Source organism: Ceratotherium simum, chromosome 3 (assembly GCF_057802395.1).
Source record: "Ceratotherium simum simum isolate JZ-2026a chromosome 3, ASM5780239v1, whole genome shotgun sequence".
Lineage (NCBI taxonomy): Eukaryota > Metazoa > Chordata > Mammalia > Perissodactyla > Rhinocerotidae > Ceratotherium > Ceratotherium simum.
In genome coordinates, this window is record NC_141902.1 from 67,296,517 (window position 1) to 67,318,613 (window position 22,097).

The following is a 22,097-nucleotide window of genomic DNA, read 5'->3' on the forward strand; positions in this document are numbered from 1 at the left end:
GCAGCGTCTTGACTGTCCCCTCACCTACTGCTGGAGCACCTCAGCCCCTACCCCTGTGGGCCACCCCCATCCTCCCAAGTCCAGCAGACGTTAGGACCAGTGTGATCTGAAAATGTATTGTTTTTATTTAAGCACAAAAATTGAGACATAACATACACATTTGTACATGGAGAAAAAAATACCAGAAAGGAGTTTACAAAACCTTGGTCACTGCCATTATCATTGAGCGGCTCTGGGGCTGAGTGGGCTGGCAGCCTGAGGGCTGCCTCAGGGTGGGCCCCAGGTCTCAGAGGCATGAGGCTGGCCAGCTTTTTGAGAAGTCCCCTCAGTCCACACACCCACTCCTCCAGCTTGTGGAGGACAGGGTGCAGGTTTTAATGTGGACTCCCAGGTGCCCATCAAGTGACACACCTCCTGGGGTTTGTCATAACCAGCGAGGATGATCTAGACTCTACTCGGGGGATGGGGAAACCCTGGAGGATTAGTCTGGAACCCTCAGAAAAGTAGCTATTCAGTCCAGCCTGAAAGATGCAGTTCTAGATTGATACCCCTTGCCCTCCCTCAGAGTCACAGAAGCTAGATATTGATGAGGGTGGGAGGTGGAGTGGGGTGGCATCGGAGGCCAAGGCAAAGGCTGCCGTCCCTCAGAAGGAGAGGAAATCAAAACAGAGGCAAACAAAGCACACCAGGACGGTCAGACCCCACCTCCCAGGAGACCACCAAGGCTGGGCAGGACAAGTCAGGGTCAGTATCCTCTACCCCTCCCCATCCCCAAATTCCAACCAACCCCATTGAACATTCAGTAAGTCTAAAGAGGGAAGGCCCCAGAGGGCACAAGGTGTTGCCCACACCAGTGGGTGCAGGGGCCTAAGGGGCTGTGAATCTGTCTGTGAGAAACGCGAGGCAGGGAAGAGCCCAGGGCAACCAGGCCAGAGGCTCTGGAAGCCCAGAGACCACTCCAGAGTAATCTGAGGAAGAGCTGCCAACATGCCCAGACTGCAGCTCGTCTAAAGGGGAGCCCTTGGGAGCCTGCCCCAGTCTGGGCAGGAAGGAGCGGCGCGACTGTGGAAGCCACAGGCTGGGTCTGTGGAGCCACCTTCAGGCCAGGCCTGCTGGGACTGGGGAGGGAGGAGTGGAGTCCTAGGACCCAGGCAGAAATAAAACTCCAGCTGGGGCGGGCCCAGGTCAGCCGGTGATCCCAGTGTACACGTGTGTGTACGTGTGTGTAGGCGGAAGAGAACTTCAGTCCCACTGCTGCCAGAGAGAAAAGAATCTTACCAAACCACCACCAGAGAAGGAAAGAGCTTTGTTCTTTTTCTTTTCTCTTGTGTAAAAAGAAGTCCCTATCCTCCCCTCCCTCCCCTTCCCTGGGGTGGAAGGGAGAGCTGGTTGCTGAGGAAGGAGGAAGAGCCATGGCAAGACTCTCCCCAGGTCTGTGCTGGGCATAACCACTGCTTAAGGCACCCATGGAAAGTGCAGCTAGAAGGCAGGCGAGAGAAAAGGCTGGGGCAGAGGGAAGAGAGTCAGGAGGACTAATTCCCCTGGAAGGCTCCTCGGGCAGCAGATGAGGCAGCGCTGCGGAAGGTCCTGTTGCTGAAGATGCCCTGGGAAAACTCCTCTTGGGCCTGCTGGAAGCTGGCCCCCGTCCGGCGGTACAGGGAGTGCACCTGGGGAAAGAGGCTGGGGTGAGAGACGCCCGCCCCAAGGGCCCCCCAGGAACCCAGCCATCCAGGTTATACTCCCAAGGGGGCCACCAGGAACCCAAGCCTGCCTGGCCTCCCACTCAGAGCCTTGGAGAAAGCCACTGGACCTCTGGAGTCCCAGGATGCCCAACTGCTGTAGTGATGAACATCCCCATGACGAAGGCAGGAGAGAGGCACCTGCTTCCTCGGGTTTGCTGTTGGCCCCACACCCACCACTCACTCGCTTCAGGAGGAAGAGTGAGAGCACGGCACAGAGGGTGAAGAAACCAGCCACCACCATCATGATGATCGACACAGCCAAATGCTTTGAATCCAGCGTAGTCACGGCTGCAATCCAACCACTACAAAAGGAAGAGGAGGCCAGAGGGGGCATAGTGAGGGTGGGCCTCAGGGGTCCCTGAGAGGGGCTCTTCTCCAAGTGGCCACTGTGTGCTGACCACCAGCCAGGCATCTCCCTGCCGCACAGAGCTCTGTGGGCCAGAAGCTCTTGGCCATGAGAGGCCAGGCCTCTGTGAAGGCCGAAAGGCCCCACACCACCCATGGGGAATCTATGGGCCATGTGAGGGCTGGAAGGGAGGATGGGGCTGCTGCCCCCACAGTCAGGAGTAGCACCAGGTAGGGCCATTTCCTGCTGCTTTGGGGGTTGGGGGGACATAGAAAGCCTGGCTGCTCACTCCTAAAGGCCCACCCTCTGAGAAGGAGGATCACTGGCCAACCCACTGCATTCATCCTGTCACTTCAGCTCCTCCCACTGAGGCCCAGGGACAGCCCCTCTGCTTCCAGTCAGTCATGTCACCTTCCTGAGCCCCAGTGTCCTCATCTATAAAAGGGGATATCTTCACACTTCCTGATTTAAAAACTTACTACAGGGCCGGCCCTGTGGCTTGGTGGTTAAGTGCGCACGCTGCGATGCTGGCAGCCCGGGTTCGGATCCCGGGTGCACATTGAGGCACCACTTCTCTGTCCATCCTGGGGCCGAGTCCCACATACAGCAACTAGAAGGGTGTGCAGCTATGACATACAACTATCTACTGGGGCTTTGGGGGCAAAAAATAAAATAAATAAAATCTTTAAAAAAAAAAAAAAAAAAACTTACTACAAAGCTACATTTATCTAAACAGTCTGGTACTGGCATAAGGATAAACATATAGATCAATGGAATGGTACTGAGAATCCAGAAATAAAATCATACATCTATCGGCAAGTGATTTTTGACAGGGGTGCCAAGACCACTGACAGGAGAAAGAACAGTCTCTTCAACAAACGGTGCTGGGACAACTAGATATGCACATGCAAAACAGTGAAGTTGGACCCTTACTTCAGCCATATACAAAAATTAACTCAAAATGGATCACAGGGGCCGGCCCGGTGGCACAAGCGGTTACGTGCGTGCGCTCCACTGCGGTGGCCCAGGGTTCACCTGTTTGGATCCTGGGCACGCACTGAGGCACTGCTTAGCAAGCCATGCTGTGGTGGCGTCCCATATAAAGTGGAGGAAGATGGGTACAGATGTTAGCCCAGGGCCAGTCTTCCTCAGCAAAAAAAAAAAAAAAAAAAGAGGAGGATTGGTAGATGTTAGCACAGGACTGATTTCCTCACCCCAAAAAAAAAAAAAAATGGATCAAAGACCTAATAATAAGAGCTAAAATTATGAAACTCTCAGAAGAAAACAGAGGTAACTCTTCATGACCTTGGATTTGGCAATAGTTCTTAGATATGACACCTAAAGCACGCGCAACAAAAGAAAAAGAGAAATTTGCCTTCATCAAAATTAAAAACTTTTGTACATCAAAGGAGACTATCAAGACAGTGAAAAAATAACACACAGAATGGAAAAAAATTCTAAATTACATATCTGATAAGGAGCTAGTATCCAGAATACATAAAGAACTCAACAACAAAAAGACAACTCAATTACTAAATTAACAAGCGACTTGAATAGAAATTTCTCCAAAGAAGATACCCAAACGGCCATCAAGCACATAAAAGATGGCCAACATCATTAGTCACTTAGGAAATGCCAACAAAACCACAATGAGATACCACACCTCTAGGTTGGCTATAATAGAAAAAAGGAAAATAACTAGTGTTGGTGATGATGTGGAGAAACTGGAACTTTCATACATTGCTAGTGGGAATGTAAAATGGGTCAGCCACTGTGGGAAACAGTTTGGCGGTTCCTCAACAGACTTACCATATGACCCAGCAATTCCACTCCTAGAAACATCCCCAAAAGAACTGAAAACATGAAAACAAGTACCTGAAAACTTGTACACAAATGTTCATAGCAGCACTATTCACAAGAGCAAAAAGGTGGAAACAACCCCAATGTCTATGAACCAACGAGTAGATAAACAAAATGCAGAATATCCAAACAATGGAATATCATTCAGCCATAAAAAGGAATGAAGTACTAGTACATGCTACAACATGAACCTTGAAAACATCATGCTAAGTGAAAGCAGCCAGACACAAAAAGCCACACGTTGTATGATTCCATTTATATGAAATGTTCAGAACAGGCAAATCCAGAGAGACAGAAAGCAGTTTAATGGTTGCCAGGGGCTCAGGGAACAAGGGAATGAGGAGTGGCTGCTTAATGGGTATGGAGTTTCCTTTTGGGGTGATAAAAACATCCTGGAACGAGATAGTGGTGATGACTGCACAACCTGTGACTGTACTAAATGCCACTGAACTGTATGCTTTAAAATGGTTTAAGTGGTAAATAAAATGATAAATTTTGTTATGTGTATTTTACAATCAATAACAAAAAAGGGAGGGTTATATCCACCACCTGCAGGTGTTATGAGGTGAGATGAGAAAAGCTGGAGGCTGCAGAGCTCATCCAGGCAGGCCAGCCCAGACAGGGCAGTGAGGGGCAGACCCAGGACCAGAACTCAAGCCTTCTGACTCCTGGTCCAGGGTGCAAACAGCACTTATTAATTACAGCCTTTCTACCGGGATCTCACTTAGGGTAATGAGTAATGAAATTGGGTCACCGATCAAAGAGAAAAGGGGCCAGATTAGAAACAGTGAGGCGAGAAGAGGGGTGGTGGGAGGGCAGTGTGCACGTGCTCGGAGTGTAAGGTGAGTCAGCCCCCTCCCCACTGCTCTGGACTTGCCAGCTCCACTGGAGGGTGGGGACCAAAATAGTACAGCCCTTCTAGGCTCAGGCTTTCAGCCAAGTGCCAGCCTGACCTTTCTATAATGTTCCATGTGCACTGGGGCAGAAAGGAAAACACTAGCCATCAGCATTTCTTTTTGAGGCTAATTTTGAGCTGAGGACTGCAGCGCCCAGGAACCTCAAACCAGCTGTATGCTGAGAGAGAGCAGCCAGAGGAGCCAGGCCGTGAGAGGCTGGGGCTCCATCTCCTGAAGTTACAGGTCCTCTGGAAAAGTCACAGCTCAGGGTCTGCGAAGGCCAGGGGCAGCTATCAGCAGCTGCCCAGACCCAAGGGCTTGTCTGGGGCCTGTGGAAGTAGCACCAGCTTCTAGGAGGACGTGGCAGGAGAAAAGGAAGAGGATGCTGTCCAGCCCTGGAAGCCTAAGGATTCAGGCCAAGTTCACCCACAACACCCCAGAACGTGGCAAGAAGGCAAGACAGTGAGCAGCTACTGGGGAAGAACTGGAGAGGGGGCGGGAAGGCAGATCCAAGCTGGCCCAGCCACCCTGCTCCCTGCCAGGGTAGAAGACGGGTCATCTGGGGGTGCTCTCTGGGAGCGGGGAAACGGCGAGAGAGGCCAAGCCACCTCCAAGGCGTACTTCCCTCTGTGCCGCCCTAGGTCTCACCTGACCCCCAAGTTAGGGATGCCGACCAACTGGATGACGTAGATCACTACTTGACAAAAAAATACAAAGAAGAACACGAAGAAGCTGAAAGAGTTGTCAGACCTGTGGAGAGAGGGGAAATCAGAAGTCACAGGATGGCGTGGGGCTCGTTCGTCAGTATTCCCCACTGGGTACGACATCTCTCCTCACTAGGTGCCAGGAGGCAGGATGGGAAAGTACACAGAGCTCCAGGGGACCAGCCACACTGTCCGTAAGGTCACAGAAACACAGACACCCACCACCATAATCAAAAATGGCTTGCCTTTCACTGCCTTCCAATTTAAGGGGTCAATGCTTGACCCCTTCCTCAAAGAGCTAATAAAGTTGCTCGCCCAAAGGACAATATAAAGAGCCTAACAGTCATTCTCCTGGAGTACTTATCTGTATTTCATAACAGGCAAGAAAATCTAAGCCAAAGGTATAAACCTCTAATAATAAAACTGTAGGCGTGGGTGGAAGAAAAGGTATTTGGAGAGTAGAGAACACCAGACAAAACTGGTGTTTTTAGCACCTCCACCCTTGAGGGCTAGAATAGTGAGGGTTCAGGTCCTGCCTGCCGAGTGCATGGGAGAGTTCAGCCACTGCCCTGCCCCCTCTTCCCACAGCCTGCTGGGCTCCCAGCCCTGAAAGCATCAACTCTGAGGGACAATTCCAAAAGCCCTAGGGGTCTGTGGGGTGGATCCATTAATGTCCACGGCGTCTATTCTAGGTCAACTGGTCAGATATTGGCACTCAGCAATGCTCAAGAGTTATTGGGGAGGTGGGAGCGGGGCATAAACAAGCATGGAGAGATAAGCCATTGAGAGCTTATCCGACTCCATCAGAGTCCAACTCTATCAGACTCTACCCAACTCTATCAGAGAAGCAGACAGAAGGGAGCTAAGGAAGTCCCCTCCCTCTTCCCACTGACTGAAATCCCACTGCAGCAGAAAAACTGGGAGTAGTGGGAGGGCAAATAAGGCTCCTGATCCCCTCTCTAGGTTTCCTGTGCCTAGGCCAAGGACAGTGCCCAGAGGAGACCTCAGGCACAACAACAGAAAAAAATGGCGCCTGATCCGTGTCTGCTCTCACTATGGGTGGGAATGGGAAAGTGAATTTCCCCACCATTCGATTCTGCTCTAAGACTGGGATGGAGCCCCAGGACGTACGGCCCTTGGCCTGCCACCTGGGATGCCAGCCATACACTCACCCATAGCCCCACTCACCTAAAGGCCTTATAGATGGGTCGAAACCAACAAAGGAAGGCACAGGGGGTGAAGAGCACAAACCACAGGATCGAGAGGCCAAAGTCCACTCCCTTGCTGTTGTCGACTAAGAACCAGGCCAGGCAGGCAAGTAGGTTCAGAAACAGAGTCACTGAATGCACTGGGGAGGGGGAAAGGAGAGAGAGATGGGCTTGTGCCAAGGTGGCCAAAGGGTTCCTTGACATGGCAAACCACCCCCTGGAGAGGAAAAGAGGTCCATGCAGCGAGGGCAGCTGCAGAAATAACAAGAGGACCTCGGTCTGTACCTAGGCAGGGTTAGCTCCCAAATCCTGGTTTTCTGGGACCTCAAAACCAGGGACCAAACCAAGTTCCTGGGAGGTGATGGGACAGCCCAGGTATGTGAGGGGTGGCAGTGGAGGGGAGAATGCAGACCCAAGGGCTGATCCTTGGGGAATGAAGTCTTCCTCTCAGCAACTCTCCCCTGGCCCTGGATGGCCCACAGTGGAGCTACAGGGAGTCTTTTATCCTCACTCCTAGGAGCCCAGGGGCCTATGGGGAGGGGAGGCCTTCACCTATGGAGGGCCCTTCAGTGCAATGAGCTCCAGAGGAACTCAGAAGCCTCTGGCTAGTCCCACCCTACTTGATCCGTGGTCTGGACTGGCCCTTTCAGGGAGGTTCCTAGGACAGGAAGCAGACTGTGGAGGGCCAAGTATGTGGGCAAAAGGTAGCCCCCTAGCCTGGCCCAGCACTGAGGAAGGCTGGAGTCTGCTAGGAAGGAGCAGCCACAGCAATGGGCAGGGCTCTCGAGTCACACCCCATTTCTCCCTTGGGCTCAAAGGGGCAGGAGCGGGACTCACACATCCAGAGATAGTAGAGCATCTTGCATATCCGCTGGTAGTCGGGAGGGATCTCTATGGAGAAATTCTGATAGAAGCAAGGCTTGATGGGGCAGAAAAAGGGCAGGGGCGGCCAGTTGTTCTGTCTCACTGCATGGAAAGAGGTGACGAGGTGAGGCCCAGCCTCAGCAGCAGCACAGCAAAGCGCACACACCAGCCGAATTCATGGGCCAAACCAGGGCTCCCAGAAGGGTGCCAGCAAGTGGGGTTCGGGATCTTCATGGGTATGGAGTGGGATGGGTAAAGCATGATGGGACACAAACACCCACAAGCTCACTCCAAGATAACGGACCCCAAATGCACTGGGAAACACAGAGCCAAAAGGCCTAAGTGATTATTTTTATGACAAGCAGCCCATAAGCACAAGGGGTCATCATCACAAGCAAGAAATCGTGGGCCCAGTCTTCCCACCTTGATAGCAAAGAATTTTAGAGCTGAGAAGGAGTGCAGAAGTAATCTACACCCATTAGGATTACTCCTGACTTCCATCTTACTGCTCTTCCCTAGGACCAGCACCACTCTAAGATGATCAAGAGCTCAGCAAAGTTCCCGGGTGGCCCCAGGAACAAGCAGGCTCAGGGAACTCTCCTGCACCAGACACGGCAGCCCAGGGCCCGTGTGGCCTCCCTTACCATGTAAGTTGGTCACAGTGTTCTGCAGCTCCCGCTCCTTGCGTTCCAGCTCAGCTGCTTTCCTGTCCAGTTCTTCCTGTTGCCGGAGCAGGCTTGCCTGGGCTGCAGAGGCCACGGCCTGGAGGGAACGTGGGGAGCAGCCAGATGCGAGACAGAGGGACAGTGTCAGCCTGGGCAGGAAGTCAGAGGGGCCTTGCCCTATGCAGGGAAAACCAGCAGGGAGTCCCAGAGGCAGTCCCAGCCCCACAGTGTCCTGGGTACCTGAAACCACCACACATAGGCCAAGGTGACCCGTCCCCTACTGCCTCTACACCACCTCTGGCCCGTAAGCCATTACCAGGGCTCTCCTTTCCCTTTCATCCCTGAGCTTGAGATAGAACTATCCCCCAACCTGGAGTCCAGGCAAAGTTCAGGTATAGTGACTTCTGGGGTATCAGCAAAGGGAAAAAGGCCTCCTAAAAGACTAACCTGTAGCCAGAAACCCAGATAGCCAAGCCCCACTTGAAGAGCCTGGAGGGTGTGCGTGTGAAGGCAACAGTACAATCCTGCTAGCAGTGAGTGGGGAGAGGAGGCACTTGTGGGCAGACTGTGTGTACCTGGAGCCTCAAGGGTCTATATTTAAGCACCTCCCCCTGCTCCATCCTCAGGAGCAGCCCCGAGGGCCACCTGAACTGTGACCGGCTACATTCCAGGACAGCCCATTAGGCTTGGCCCTGCTCTGCCTGGCTTTCATGACATGCAGAATCCAAGCTTTATCCCTCTCCAGGCAGAGCAGGAACTCCAAGTGAGGCAGCCAGGGGACTCTGAGGCTGAGCAGAGTTGGGCCCCGGCATTCCAGCTACAGCTGTCGGGGCCCGGCTCCTCATGAAGTCTATATTCCTTTTGAGGGAGCAGATATCAAACTAGATATCAGTCACCTCACAGGATGACAAGCCAGGCATACATGTATGTACATATGTGTACACACACACACACGCACACACACACTCACTCCCCCCCCCCCCACCCCCAAAAGGAGTTCTCCAAAGAGCTAAGGCTGCCTTCAGGAGGTCAATTTCAGGCACTGGGGTCAGAAGCAGGACCAGAATTGACCACACTGAACCATGCTGAGGGTCTTAGCTTCCTCTCCCCAAGTCTGTGACTTCAGCTGAACAGGCCCCAGGTCCCCACAGCCCACTACCCAGCTGAACAAGAAAGTCACCCCTGCCTCTAAGCCTTGCCTCACCTCCACAGGGTTCTAGGGCCACAGGTGGGGCCCAGGGTGCCAGGCAGGAGCAGAGCAAGTCGTCAGACGGTGGGGGCAGCGTGGGGCCCACTAGAGTCCAAAGCCCAGCTTGGGCAGCCTCCAGGCACCTGGCCCTCCCTCATGCTCATCTACACTTTGCCTACCTTTGGAAGGTCTCGCATGTAGCTGTCTCTGAGAATACTATCTCCTCCTAGCAGCATCTGCCTCTCTGAGAACTCGCTCACTGCCAGGAATCTGGTAGGCAGGAACCTGCTGGCCTGTCTAAGCAGGAGCTGCAACATACAACTCCACTGTGGGTCACGCTCACCAGGGGCATGAGGAGCACGGGGGAGGGCAGGGAGGTGATGGAGTGGAGTGTCAGGGATGAAGCAGACAAGATTCACAGTATTTGGTAAAAGGACAAAGGAAAATAAGAAGGCAGGCAGGAATAAATGAGGTTAAAGAGAGAGAGAGAGAGATTCTGGGCCCTGAGTAAGAGAGAACAAACCAAAGGCCCCGGGAGGATCTGGAACAGCACCACAGGGCAAATGCTCTCTCTGAACACACTCAGCACCCCAATCTGGTAAGCAGAACTCATGTTTTGGTGGTGGCAGTAGGGTAGAGGGGTGAGGATAAGTGTGGCAGAGCAGACCCTCCATGTGCAAGTGACCAACTCCAAGGAGATTATCCAAAAGGCCCCTGAAGGGGAGCCAGGGGTTAAGGCCCTCTGCCCACCCTCAATCTCAGGGCTCAGCTACTGGTCTCGGTGCTTCCCTTTCTGGAAAGGAAAGGCCAAAGGGATCTTTGTCAACAGTACCTGGGGGCTTGGCTGGGTTGGTTCCACTGAGGGCTGGAGAACCGCTGGCTGTGAGGGCACAGGAAGCTGTGTGACAGGAACCGTTGTTGCTGCATTTGTCTGCATGGGCCACATCAAAGGAGGGAGATGAGTGGGGCTCCACTAGTTGGCCATGTGGGGGCAACCCCACAGCAGGGTGAGTGATGTGCCCCTGCCTGTGACCGGTACTCCCTCTGGACCTGCCCTGGGTCTCCCACTGCAGGTTCTCGGCCAATAAGCCTCAGGCTCTGGGCAATGTGATGCCTAACCCAGCACCCCTGGCCTTGCCGGATCCAGAACTCCCTGGCACTGCCCTGCCCTCTTCAGGGAGGGGCCCAGTTAAAGATGCCAAGGGGAGAACTGGTGACTCCCTCATCCTCACCCCCACCCCGAGTTCACGTTAGCACTGTCCCTTTGAGGACTGCAGCTTCTCAGAGCTGTCTCTGTCTCTGCCAAGGCTCCTTGCCCCAGAGACCCCAGCACTACGCAGAGGACCCGAGGACTCAGAAAGAGGGCATGCTCACCAACCTCTGAGAAGGGGTTGAATTCAGCCAGGCCACCTTGTGGGGCACTGGTCAGCTGGGTCACGGAGGGATCCTGCGAAGGTGAAAAAGAGCCATTAGACGCTGAGGAGAAGAGAGAACCCTGGCGAGAGGAGGACATCACCATCTACTGGCCCACCCAGGGACACCTGGCTGAAGTGAGGCTGCTGATGGCCCTTCCTAGTACCTGAAAAGCCTCTCCTGAAGGCTCCTGCCTGGCCCCTGCCACACCATAGCTGCAATCTCTTCTCCCTTTCTGAAAAAGGAAGAGTTCAGCCCAGACGACTTCCCAGAAGAGACCCAGAGAAGCTTTACACTCTGAGGCCTGGGAATAGACACCACACTTGTTTTTGTTAGTGGCCCTTACAGATTCAAAATGGTTCATAGTATTTATCTCCAGGGAGTCTTTTTGTGTGTGTGTGTGGCAGGGGTGGATGAGGTGGTGTGGGTGGCGACTTACTTTTCACTTCATAACCTTTCTGTACTATTTTATTTATTATTTTACAGAGAGCATTTATTCCTCTTATTTTTTAAAGGACAGTTTAAGTTTCTGGAATAAAAACATGCTGCTGGCTGCCAGTGCTGATTTGATTAAATCAGGCACACTTGCTAGGAATAGCGATATGAAGGGCTCAGATGAAAAGCTGGGAAAATGTTTTTGGCTTTTTTTTTCCTGGACTCTTTTCAAAAAATGCAAAAATGTCCTCAGAACACAGCCTTTTCCCGAGTTTTCAATCTTCCCTTTCCCATCTGATCTCTGCCAGGGCCAGCCCTTCCGGCCTAGGGCCTGCACAGGGCTCCCGCCATCTTCTTCACCCAAGCAGCCTCCCTGCTGGCCTGAGGCCGGTCTGTCTTCATCCTGCCCTCACCCGGCATAGCTCCTACACACCCCCTCCCCTTCCCCATACATAATAGGTATGGGGCTCAGGTCTACCTCCAGAGTGATGCCTGAGCTCTAGGAGAAACAGCTGTGAAGGGTAGGCAGACTGCCATCGGACTCCGCAAGGCTCCTGTTACAAGGCCTCACCTAGGATCCCCTGTCTGCACACTTCACCCCCCGTCCCTCACCACTCGTCCAGATGCTCCTGTCCTTCCAGCCCAGCCTCACCTCCTCCAGGAAGCCTCCATAGACAGGATTCTTAAACACATTGTTAACATTAGACAGACCCTCAGAGAACAAGCCCCTCAATTTTTAGATGTCGGAACAGACACTCACCTTGGTGCAGTACTTGTCCTTGGTCTCAAAGTGGGCACTGGCTCCCTATTCTGAACATTTCTAGAGCTGAAGGTCAGCACTGAACGTGTTCTCTGACTTTTTCACACATGCTAACTCTCATCTTCCCACCTGGGCCACTGGTTCCTAGAGTCGAGACGGTGTCCAACTGGCCCCAGGGCCTCGCCTAGAGCTGAGTGCACAGCACCAACTCACTTCTTGTCTCTGGATGGGCCTCATCCTCTGCACTCCCACCCAACCTCCTCTGTGAAGAGGCAATGTGGCTATGTCCTTTCTGCTGGACACCATCCCTGCTTGGTGGCTCCTACAACTTGGACAAAGTGACAAGGTGAGGTTCAGGAGGCCACCTGAAGCTGGAGGAACTGGCCTTGAGATTATCTGTTGGCTGAACAACTAGTAGATTTCTCCCAGAATTACTGGGCTGGCTTCCTGCAAGAAAGATTTGGGGCTTAGTATCTGTTCCCCTTTCAGACTCAGCAGACACCAAGCCACAGCTTGGTGAGTGAGCTGAAGTTACTGAAATCAGATCCACCATTCAAGGAACTGGTTACTCGAGTTTGAGTCACTACAGGACAGAGGACAGAGAGGTGGTTCTGGTAGCAGTTTCGGGTGCTGGCATACACACCTGGCCGAGGTGCACACGTTTTTTTTGTGTGTGTGTGAGGAAGATCAGCCCTGAGCCAACATCCACGCCAATCCTTCTCTTTTTGCCGAGGAAGACTGGCCCTGGGCTAACATCTGTGCCCATCCTCCTCCACCTCATATGGGATGCCGCCACAGCATGGCTTGACAAGCAGCACATTGGTGCGTGCCCGGGATCCGAACCTGGGCCGCCAGCAGCGGAGCTCTCGCACTTAACTGCTACGCCACAGGGCGAGCCCCCGCACATGTTTAACAGGCACCTCCAGACTCAGAGATGTCATTTCCTTTACCAATGTCACCCAGAAGAGGATTCGGCGGCAGGTGTAGGGGGTGGATATGGAGGGGCTGATTACCCTGTCCACACTGATCCTTCCTTCTTTTTCTAAAATCTTAAAGACTTGGCCCTAGACCCCTCACCAGGCTCACCATAAACAAATCCTGTCTCCACTAGCAGGCTGTAAACTTTGCACCCAGGGGCTTCTGTGTCTAACACCTCTGGCTCCCTAGTGCTCGGTGAAGGGTCTGATGCAGAGCAGAAGCTCAGGTAATGTTTGAGAATAAATGCTGCATGCTGTAGGCCCTCCTCTACTTTCTCTAGGAGGTACTGACCAAATGCTGGGGCATGGTGGGGGGGCACCTGCATCACAGCAGCCACCCCAGCACCCAGAAGCACCTTGCCTGGGAAGAGAAGCCCGGACCACTCTGAGAGACATGGGTATCTTCCATCTGAGGAAACCTGGACTCTTTCTGAAAGATGTGTGTGGCTTCAAGAGAAGCTGAGGCCTGGTGGGAAAGGGAGGGAAGAGGAGAGACTGAGGAAGGGAGCTGACATTTACTGAGTGTCTACTATGTGCCAGGCTTACCACACAACGATGCTATTGTGAAATTCTAGTCACCCCACAAGTGCCCACTGTGTCAAGTCGTCAAAAAAGAAGGTTCTACCAGCCTTTCTCCACCTGGTTCCTCGAGAGAATTAAGCTCCACTGCTCTAAGGCATCCACTGTCTGGAATGACTTGACTTCTCTCCTGTGCATCTAGAACGGTCCTGGTTACATTTCATCCTTGAGAGAATGGAGAAAACAGTCACTCCAATCAGTTTCTGTGTTCTGTGGCTCAACTGTGGAACCCTGGCTGAGAAAAGCTATAACACACCTCCTCATTCAACCTGAAGACCACCCTGTGAAGGAGAAAACTCAGCTCAGAGAGGGGAAGTAGCTCATCCAAGATCTCAGGGGTACTGGCTGAGCCCAATTCTGATTCCAAGTCCGTCTGTCTCCAAAGACACGAGTGGTAGACCTAAGAGGGCAAGGCCTGGGTCCACCTTGTTCAGCAGTGCATCCCCAAGGTAGTGCCTGACAAATGGAAGGTGCTCAATCAATGTGTGGTTAAATGAACAAACCCTACTCCAGAGCGACACTGACAAGGGCACCAGGAGTGACCGGGATGACTACTTCTGCTCTTTTCTTTATTCCTGGACTTCAGAGAAGTCCTTATTGGGGAAGACCCTTGGTAGGACACATGCAGAGAGTCTTGCAAGTAAGGACCACACTGACTGGCCTGAATGAGGACCCTCAGCTTTTACTCTGAGTCATAAAGAGAAGTCAGCAGCAGCATCCTTCTTTCCTGCTCACCGAGCATCAAATGGCTCATAAGTGGGTCAAGTAGTTATTTAAAAGGATAGTGAGAGCTAAGTTTCACCTACAAAGAAGTAACCTAAAACCCCCTCAGTGCCCAAAGGACTCAGACTAGCTAATGCCCTCTACTGAATTTATAATAAAATGCTCCTGAACTTGGTTCTTTTCATTCAGTGAACAGTGAAAAACAGTGTTAGGGACACACCAAGATGAACAGGACACAGCTCTTGTCCTTCTGGAGTCCACAATCTGGTAGCTGAGACAAGTGCACACATCACAAGAGCCCAGGGTGGAATGAAGACAGGAGGGGAGGGGATGGGAGGGGAGGCCCAGGGATGGCTTTGAGGGAGGCAGGGTTCCAAGAAGAACCAAGGCTCAGTCAGTAAGGCCCACTACAGCTCTGGGGCAGGGGAACACCTGTGTGTAGCTGGGGTGTGTGGGACCTGAGAGAAAAGAGGCAGAGTTAGGCTAGAGCTCTGCCAGGAAGGGCCTTGAAAAACACACTTGTTTTCACTGGTCTGGCAATCTCTTCCCAAGCATTTCACAGGTCCTGGCTGCACCCGAGCTCTCTGTGACTTTTCCTTGCTTTCTCACCCTACACTCCACCCAAGCTCCCAGGGTGGGGTTTATTTCAGGCTCCAAATAAACACATTAAATAAATACCTCATGGACTAAAAAAACCCAGCCATTCTCTCTGGAAGGCAGAGAGTCACCAATACTTTGGGACCTCTGTGAAATCCTATCTGCTTTGGAGACGAGGCTGTGTGTCATAGAACAAGAAAGGGCAATCAGCCCCAGGCTGGCTGGCTGGGTCCCCAGTGCACGAAGAGCACAGGTAACCTTGGGACTCTGTGCCCCAGAACCTGAGAATCCATCCTAGGGAAATATGACAAAAACATGTAAAAATCTGTATCTGCAAAGATATTCATTGCACCAGTATTTACAAGAGGAGCAAAAAGCAGGAAATGATTTAAATATCCAATGACAGGGAACACAAGTATGTTTTGGTGCACATCCCCTTGATGGCCTGAACAGCCATTAAAATCACAGCTATGAACGCAGGGCAGAATATAGAAAAGGCTTTGTTACATGAATACCAAATGACAATTTTATCAAAAGTACTCATATGAAAAGTGTGGCAGGGGGCCGGCCCCGTGGCTTAGCAGTTAAGTGCACACGCTCCGCTGCTGGCGGCCCGGGTTCGGATCCCGGGCGCGCACCGACGCACCTCTTCTCCCACCATGCTGAGGCCGCGTCCCACATACAGCAACTAGCAGGATGTGCAGCTATGACATACAACTATCTACTAGAGCTTTGGGGGGAAAAAATAAATAAATAAAATCTAAAAAAAAAAGAAAAGAAAAGAAAAGTGTGGCAGGAAAACACATCAAAATAACAATGGTTATAAAAGACTGTTAGAAATATGGATGATTTATTTTGTTTTCCAAATTTTCTATATTGTGATTATGTTATTTTTACTTTAAAAACACACACACACACACACACACACATATTTTTAAAAACAGAGCCTGAGAACCCACCAAATGAGCAAGGTGCACTCTCGGGCCTGCCTCCCTGCCACAGCAGTGATGTACAGACCTGTCCAGAAAAGGGAGTCTGAACTGCCTGGCCCGGCATTCAAGGCCTCCATCACCTGGCACCAGCACTCCCTTCAGCAGTCTGTCCTCAGTCAAACTGAGCCACCTGACATCTCCTTCCACCTTTGTCTGTTTACTCCCTCCACAAACCGTTCCACACCAAGGCAGGGCTAGGACACCAAGAAAAAGCCTTGGTTCCTGCCCCCAAGAAGCAAATAGTACAGAGAACAAAACAGAAGCCAGGGCAAGAAGTGACAGCCCATGAGCAGTGCTGTAACAAGGTGAGGGCAAACGCAACGGGACCACGGAGGAGGGAGGGACTAAGCTGTTGGGGAGAGTCAGGGAAGGCTGTACTGAGGTGGCAACTGAGTTGGATCTTGAGAGATGAAAGAAGTTTAGCAAGCACTAAGGAGGGAGGCAAGAGCAGCATTTGCAAAGACACAGCATCTTTAAAAAGGGTTTGCATGTGTTCAAGGAAGAGGAGAAGGTTCTGGGGGCTGTGGAGCAGAGTGGGTATAGAGAGAGAGGAGCCAGGAGCACCAGGGAACCAGCCTAAAGAAGAGGCTGGGCCAGACTGCAGGAGTTTGGACTTTGCCCCACGAGCATTGAAGGACAAGTAGAGACTGTGAGCACGGAGTGCCACGGTCATCTCTGCCAGCAGTGAGGAGAGTGCAACGTGCAGGGAAGGAGGATGGTGGGACACAACAGTCCACATGGGTGATGGTGTGGACTGACCTAGGGTATGATAGCTGGGGATGGAAAAGAGGGGACAGACTTGAGACCCTTCTCAAGTAGATGCCACAGGCTCGGCTACTCTCTGGGTTGGTCAGGGTACAGAGTTACTGCAGGGCAAGAAAGAGGGGAAGGGAAAGCAGAGGAAGGAGTTGAGTGTCTGGTGTTGCTAGCTTGGGTGATGGGTGAACAGTGCCACCATTGAGGAAGATAAGTGATCATGGGAGAAGAGAAACAGGTTTTTCAGGAGTGGGTATGCGGGAGCAGGGAGAGGATCTGAGAAGAGAGATAGTTGGAAATACTGGTTTGAAGCTCAGGAGAGAGGTGCAAGCTAGAGTTCTAGATCTGAGATCGCTGGTACGTAGATGCTAATCTGAAGCCATAGAAATAGAAGAAATAACTCAAAGAGTATACGGTGAGAATAAAGTCAAGGACAGAATTCCACGACATCCCTAAATGTACAAGACAGGAAGTCAAAACAGGCCGAAGGAGGTGAGAGTTACCAGTGTTAAAGAGGCCAAGGACAGAGAGCCTGGCCAAACGAGCACGGGTGTCACAAGCAGCAGACATATCCCAGGCCCATGGCTCCCAAAGAGACCACAAGATCTAAGAGTGAGGAGGTGCCTGCCGTTGTGGGAGTGACAGCATGCACAAGTGAGTTTTGATTCTTGGTGGTCCTTCACCTGAAATACCCTCTCTTCTCACCTGCCAGGCTTTCTGCTCTCAGCCCTACAATACAGAATCTACTACAGGATTCTGCCCTTCCTCCTCAGATCCCGCACAGCTCCTTTTGGCGAGTTGTAACTGCCTTTATCCTACCCACAGTGTTGTCATGATCAGCAAGCAGCTCTTAGCTCTCCTGCCAGATGAGCAGCTTTGGCAGGCCATGTGCCCATTCACCTTGATCTCCTGCATGGGCCCTCGGAGCAGCAGGGGCTCAGTGATATGCACGAATGTGTCAGCATCTCAAGGGGCACTGCTGGACAGTCACACCGTGCTAATATTCATGGCACTCTTCTTTGAATGACTGGCAAGTACCTCTTGTTTGTCCTGGTTAAATATTACCATTTCTCTGAACACAGTACTATCCTACACCAAGTGGCTCCAAAGAAAACAGAACTATAGGGTCAAAGTTCACCTGTGTCTCTGGCCAAGCACTTTCTAGCACCCACCTGGCTCCAGGTGCCAACCATAAAGGCAGGGAGCCACCCCCCTACCTAGGCAGCTGTCTGGAGTCAGTTAACCTATATGAACATTGCCATTTTCAAATTTCTTGAGACAATGCTCCTGTTCCACAGGAAAGTTCTACCAGGTCCATCTGGTGGTTTTGAGAATTCCCAAAGTTACAATCAAGCTAGAGCCGACTCTCTCTGGGAAGTGGCAAAGCACTTAGTGTCTGTGCAGGGAACTCCTTGTAACTTTGTTCACACCCACATCACGTTGTTTCTGCCACCACTTTCTCCTCCCACAGGAAAGAAATGTTTTAAATCCTTGGGAAGCAGCCACGCCACTGAGATTATCTTTTAACTGCGAGGAGGCAACGTGTGAAAGTGATATTGTGTGATCTGGCAACTCACGAACACTGAAAGGCTTTCTCTGTTCAGCACCACCAGCTAGTCCACTCCCCCTCCTCAAGATCAATGCCACCTGCCTGCGTAATCTGGCAGAGAGGCTGAGGAGGACAGCAGCCCAGGCATTCGCCTGGGTGATCTGCTTGTTAGTGGACTGCTGGGAAATAAAACGCTCAGGAAAATGCCAACCTTTAACTCTCTACCTCTTCATCACCCTACAGGACGTAATGAGAACCTTTCAGGAGCAGGCATGTTGGAATCAGTCCAAAGCAAGGACCCACATACCCAGAGGGTACAAAGCAGATGCGCCATCATTAACAGAGGGATGAGGGTGTGCCAGTGAAAGTTGTGAAATCAGCAACACTTGGCTTGCAGTTTCCTGTTTCCTCCTAGGAGTTGGTAAGACCTCTGCTGCACTCTTGTGACTTAACTCTCTATTTACAGCTCTTCCTGTGCAGGAAGTTTTCTAATAATCCCAATTATAACTATACGCAAGGAAGAGGTCACAAAAGCCCATGCCCACAGTGTGGGGTGGTGGTGGGAGAGAGAGGTGGATAAAGAACAGGGGTATAGAAGTCAACTTAAAGGCCCACCCAGAGTTTCAGGGGATATTACAAGAGTTAACAGAAAAAGGATTCCATGGTTGAATAACTTTGAGAAATGCTGGGTCAAATAAAGTTGAGCAAATGTCTTTATCATAGGATTTCTCAGAACCTTTAACAAACAAACAGGCCTTGTCAATCTTCAAGAAAAATGGAATAAGTAATGATTCTGAAACTTACTTGACCCCAGAACCCTGAGCAGCTTTCAGGACTGCTATTACTCAGAACATATGCTGCTATCAAGTACTGTCTTTAAAAGCACAATACAATCTGCATTACTCCATTCCCACCCACTGGGAAAAAAAAAATAGGTTAGCTAATACTAATTTACTAGTTTCACCACTACCAGTAGTGGTGAAACCACCATTCTCATTTCAAGAATGGTGACAGTGGTGAAGTTACATTCTTTCCTCAGCTGACCTAAATAACCCCAAGGCAGTTTAAGACCAATATCTGAGCTTCAAAAACTTATAAAACAGCACTGTCCTAGGACTGAGACCCAGGTCTGGGCTCCTTCCTGCTGCTAATTAGCTGGTGACTCTGGCATGTCTCATCCTCACTGGGGTCTTGGTTTCCTCATCTCTAAACTGAAGGGGTTAGAACAGATTTCTGAGGATGTTCCTAGCTCTCATAGTCCACCATGGACTCTGAACGCTAAGTATATTTTCGTAATCCACCATGGAGTGACGGAAAAAACGACTCTGCTCTGAAGGTTGACTAGGTGTGACAGTTTCTGAGCCTATCCCCTCTCCACCTGCTCTCTTCTGAGCTCTGTGCCAACACCTGGGTAAATGAAGCTGGGCTCACACCCAGTCACCCAAGGGTTGCACCCTCCCAATGTCCCAGCCCTGGTAGTCAGGGAAACAGACACTACCATCACAAGGAGAGGGAGGGCAGCTTTCCAGGAGAAGGAGACTGGGGGCCTCACGTCCAAAGCTCCTTCTCCCTACACAAGCGTGCGCCAAGAGGAAAAACTTAGCCCAGGGTAAAGAGGAGCAAAATTGCAGCCAGCCAGCTCTCTTCTTCTCACACAGAATTCCCACCAGATGTTGCTGTTTACAGGACCACAGCTGCTTCCTGTCCAGCCATATCCTGAGGCTGCCTGGTGGACAGACTGTCTTGCTTGAATGCAGAAGTTACTTCTACCACAGTGTGCACAATCATTTCTGGGGCTGAAGATGTGGTTTAAGACTTGCAAGCTGCTATTAATACAGGGCAGAGCTCAGGCCAACTATCTTGCCCACTGCTAGCACTGGGGACAAGCTCTCTGCATCTTTAGACAGCAGACTGCCTATGACTGTCAGATAGCAGCAGGCATTTTATTTCTGATTCTGACAGGGCAAAAATTAAAAAGGCAAATCATCACAGAGCACACACACCAAAAGGCTACTAGAGCCTTACTAAAACTCAAACTCCATTATTATACAGCAGTTTTGTAATTAAAGCAAAACAGTTAGTTACCAGAAGATACGGGCAGAAAAAAATGCAAATGTTTTTTCTTCACTCAACTACTAGAGATGACTGCATTACATAAGAGACAAGGTCTTGCAAATGTAAAGAAGCATTAAGCTACAAGAAGAATGTTTGGAATTCCCTGATGTTACAAAGAACAGGCTACCAAAATTTGCCTTGAGGGCTCCCATTGGCTAAGTCACTTTGAGACAAGAAAGAAGCATAAATTTTTCACTCTCCTGACAGTGTATAATTGCTTCATTCAAGTCTCCTTTGTCTTTGCTCTGACCCTTGAAGGGATTCAAGGTGGGAAAGCTCATGCTGTGTCACAGGCAGGACCCTTCCAAGGACTTCCTTTACACCTGCAGGAAACTTTGAAGCAGTCATGACCAAAATAAAGTACAAGCAGGATGAGTTCACATGCCTGGTGAAATCCTGACAGAGCAGAAACCTCGGGGCTCATAAATCACCAGTCAGCAAAGGCAAGCTTCCCTAAAACTGGTTTCGAGCAGACATGAAACAAGAGGCACAGAAGCTTTGGAGCTAACAAGAGTCCTAACCCTACATCAGGGAAAAGGAACACCCCTGTGCTCTCAGCTCAAAGGCAGAAAGGTCTTGACTTTAAGTAGGAAGAGTGTTTCTTCCTCGATCACTTGTTCAAAAGGTCAGGCAGCTCATGGGTCAGTGCGTCTCAACTACCCTGCCACCACACACAGGCCCATCAGACCAACATTCCTTGTGCTTCAAGACCCTTAGAGCCCCCTCACTTCTCCTCTCTCCCTAACCTGGGCTCTCCTATCTGGCCAAAATCCAGTCCAAACTAAACCTATGACCAAGGTGTGGAATTCTTATCAAGGCCATATTTTAGCTTGGGTTACCTTCTCACCCTCTCCCAGCCTTTCTTTCCTGACGAATCTCAACGGTTCTCCTATACCTTATAGGTTAGTTTGGTGTTGGGTGGGTGGGTGGGTGGTGTCTTGGGATTTTCTCATATTTCTCCATCCCACCAGAGGCTTCCACTTCCTCATTATGTTGGTGTCACTCCCTCTCCTAAAGTGACTCAAGGCAGGTGTCTCTCCAAGACTGCGGGATGTGGTACCCACACTTCCTCCTCAGGTGAAGTCGCTTCTCTCCCTGACGCTACGGGATATCCCTGACCGTCACTGCTCTAGTCCCCTCTCCCAGCAGTCTCGAGTCAGAGGGGCAGCGTCCCTGGAGCTAGAAGTTCCCACCTTTTCCCAGGCTACAGAGCCCCGCCCCCTCCGCAATTCCACCTGCTGCTAGTCCCGCCCCCCCCAGACACTACGATAGGCCAGCCCTCAGAGCTCGCTCTCCCATTGGACACACAACCCATCCCTCCTACGCCACGTCTCCCGGCTCTGGCGAAAGAGGCCCGGGCGGCGGCCCTTGGCACTAGAGAGTGCTGTGAGCTGGAGGGTGTACCTGGAAAGGGTTTACGTCCACTGGGTCCGCGAAAGGGTTGGTGTCGAAGGCCGACATGGCGATCGGGGGCCGACGGGCGAGCTCCGCGAGCGCTTCTGCCTCCAGGCACCCAGACCCAGCGGCACTGTTCGCGTAGAACCTCCACTTCCGGGAGCGAGGCAGCCGTTCTGGCGCAGGCGCAGTGCCCTCCCAGAGGGGCGTGGTCCTGGGACGTCACAGAGGCCCGCTCCGCCCTCCTGCCCACCACGCTACAGAGCGGCGAGTGGGCGTTGGATTTCCATCCGCTCTGTCTGTATTCCTGTGCTTCAGGGTGGAGGCAGCAC

General features: G+C 51.5%; 1 protein-coding gene across 2 annotated transcripts; it reads right to left on the reverse strand.

The window, feature by feature from the left end:
• Positions 1-102: 102 nt before the first annotated feature.
• On the reverse strand, positions 103-21,944 carry SCAMP2 (secretory carrier membrane protein 2). 2 transcript variants are annotated; one of them, XM_087428710.1, is made up of 10 exons: positions 21,775-21,944; positions 10,853-10,921; positions 10,307-10,405; positions 9,654-9,782; positions 8,265-8,382; positions 7,594-7,722; positions 6,737-6,896; positions 5,493-5,594; positions 1,924-2,044; positions 103-1,667 (listed from the first exon to the last, which is right to left on the reverse strand). In XM_087428710.1, the coding sequence occupies exons 1-10, from the start codon at positions 21,829-21,831 to the stop codon at positions 1,533-1,535; spliced, it is 1,119 nt and encodes a 372-aa protein (XP_087284836.1). In that variant the 5' UTR covers positions 21,832-21,944; the 3' UTR covers positions 103-1,532. The 2 variants fall into 2 exon arrangements, with proteins under 2 accessions (XP_087284836.1, XP_004421878.1); XM_004421821.3 differs by lacking the exon at positions 9,654-9,782 and having other exon boundaries at positions 21,775-21,942.
• Positions 21,945-22,097: the final 153 nt, after the last annotated feature.

What these genes read in the sequence shown, in the direction of transcription:
- SCAMP2 (XM_087428710.1), bottom strand. Translation starts at nt 21,831, where the DNA reads ATGTCGGCCTTCGACACCAACCCTTTCGCGGACCCAGTGGACGTAAAC. An exon ending in ACATGCGAGACCTTCCAAAG is followed by an intron (nt 8,383 to 9,653) that starts GTAGGCAAAGTG and finishes CGTTCCCTCCAG; the next exon opens with GCCGTGGCCTCTGCAGCCCA. An exon ending in CACTCTTCCTCCTGAAGCGA is followed by an intron (nt 1,668 to 1,923) that starts GTGAGTGGTGGG and finishes CTCTTTCCCCAG; the next exon opens with GTGCACTCCCTGTACCGCCG.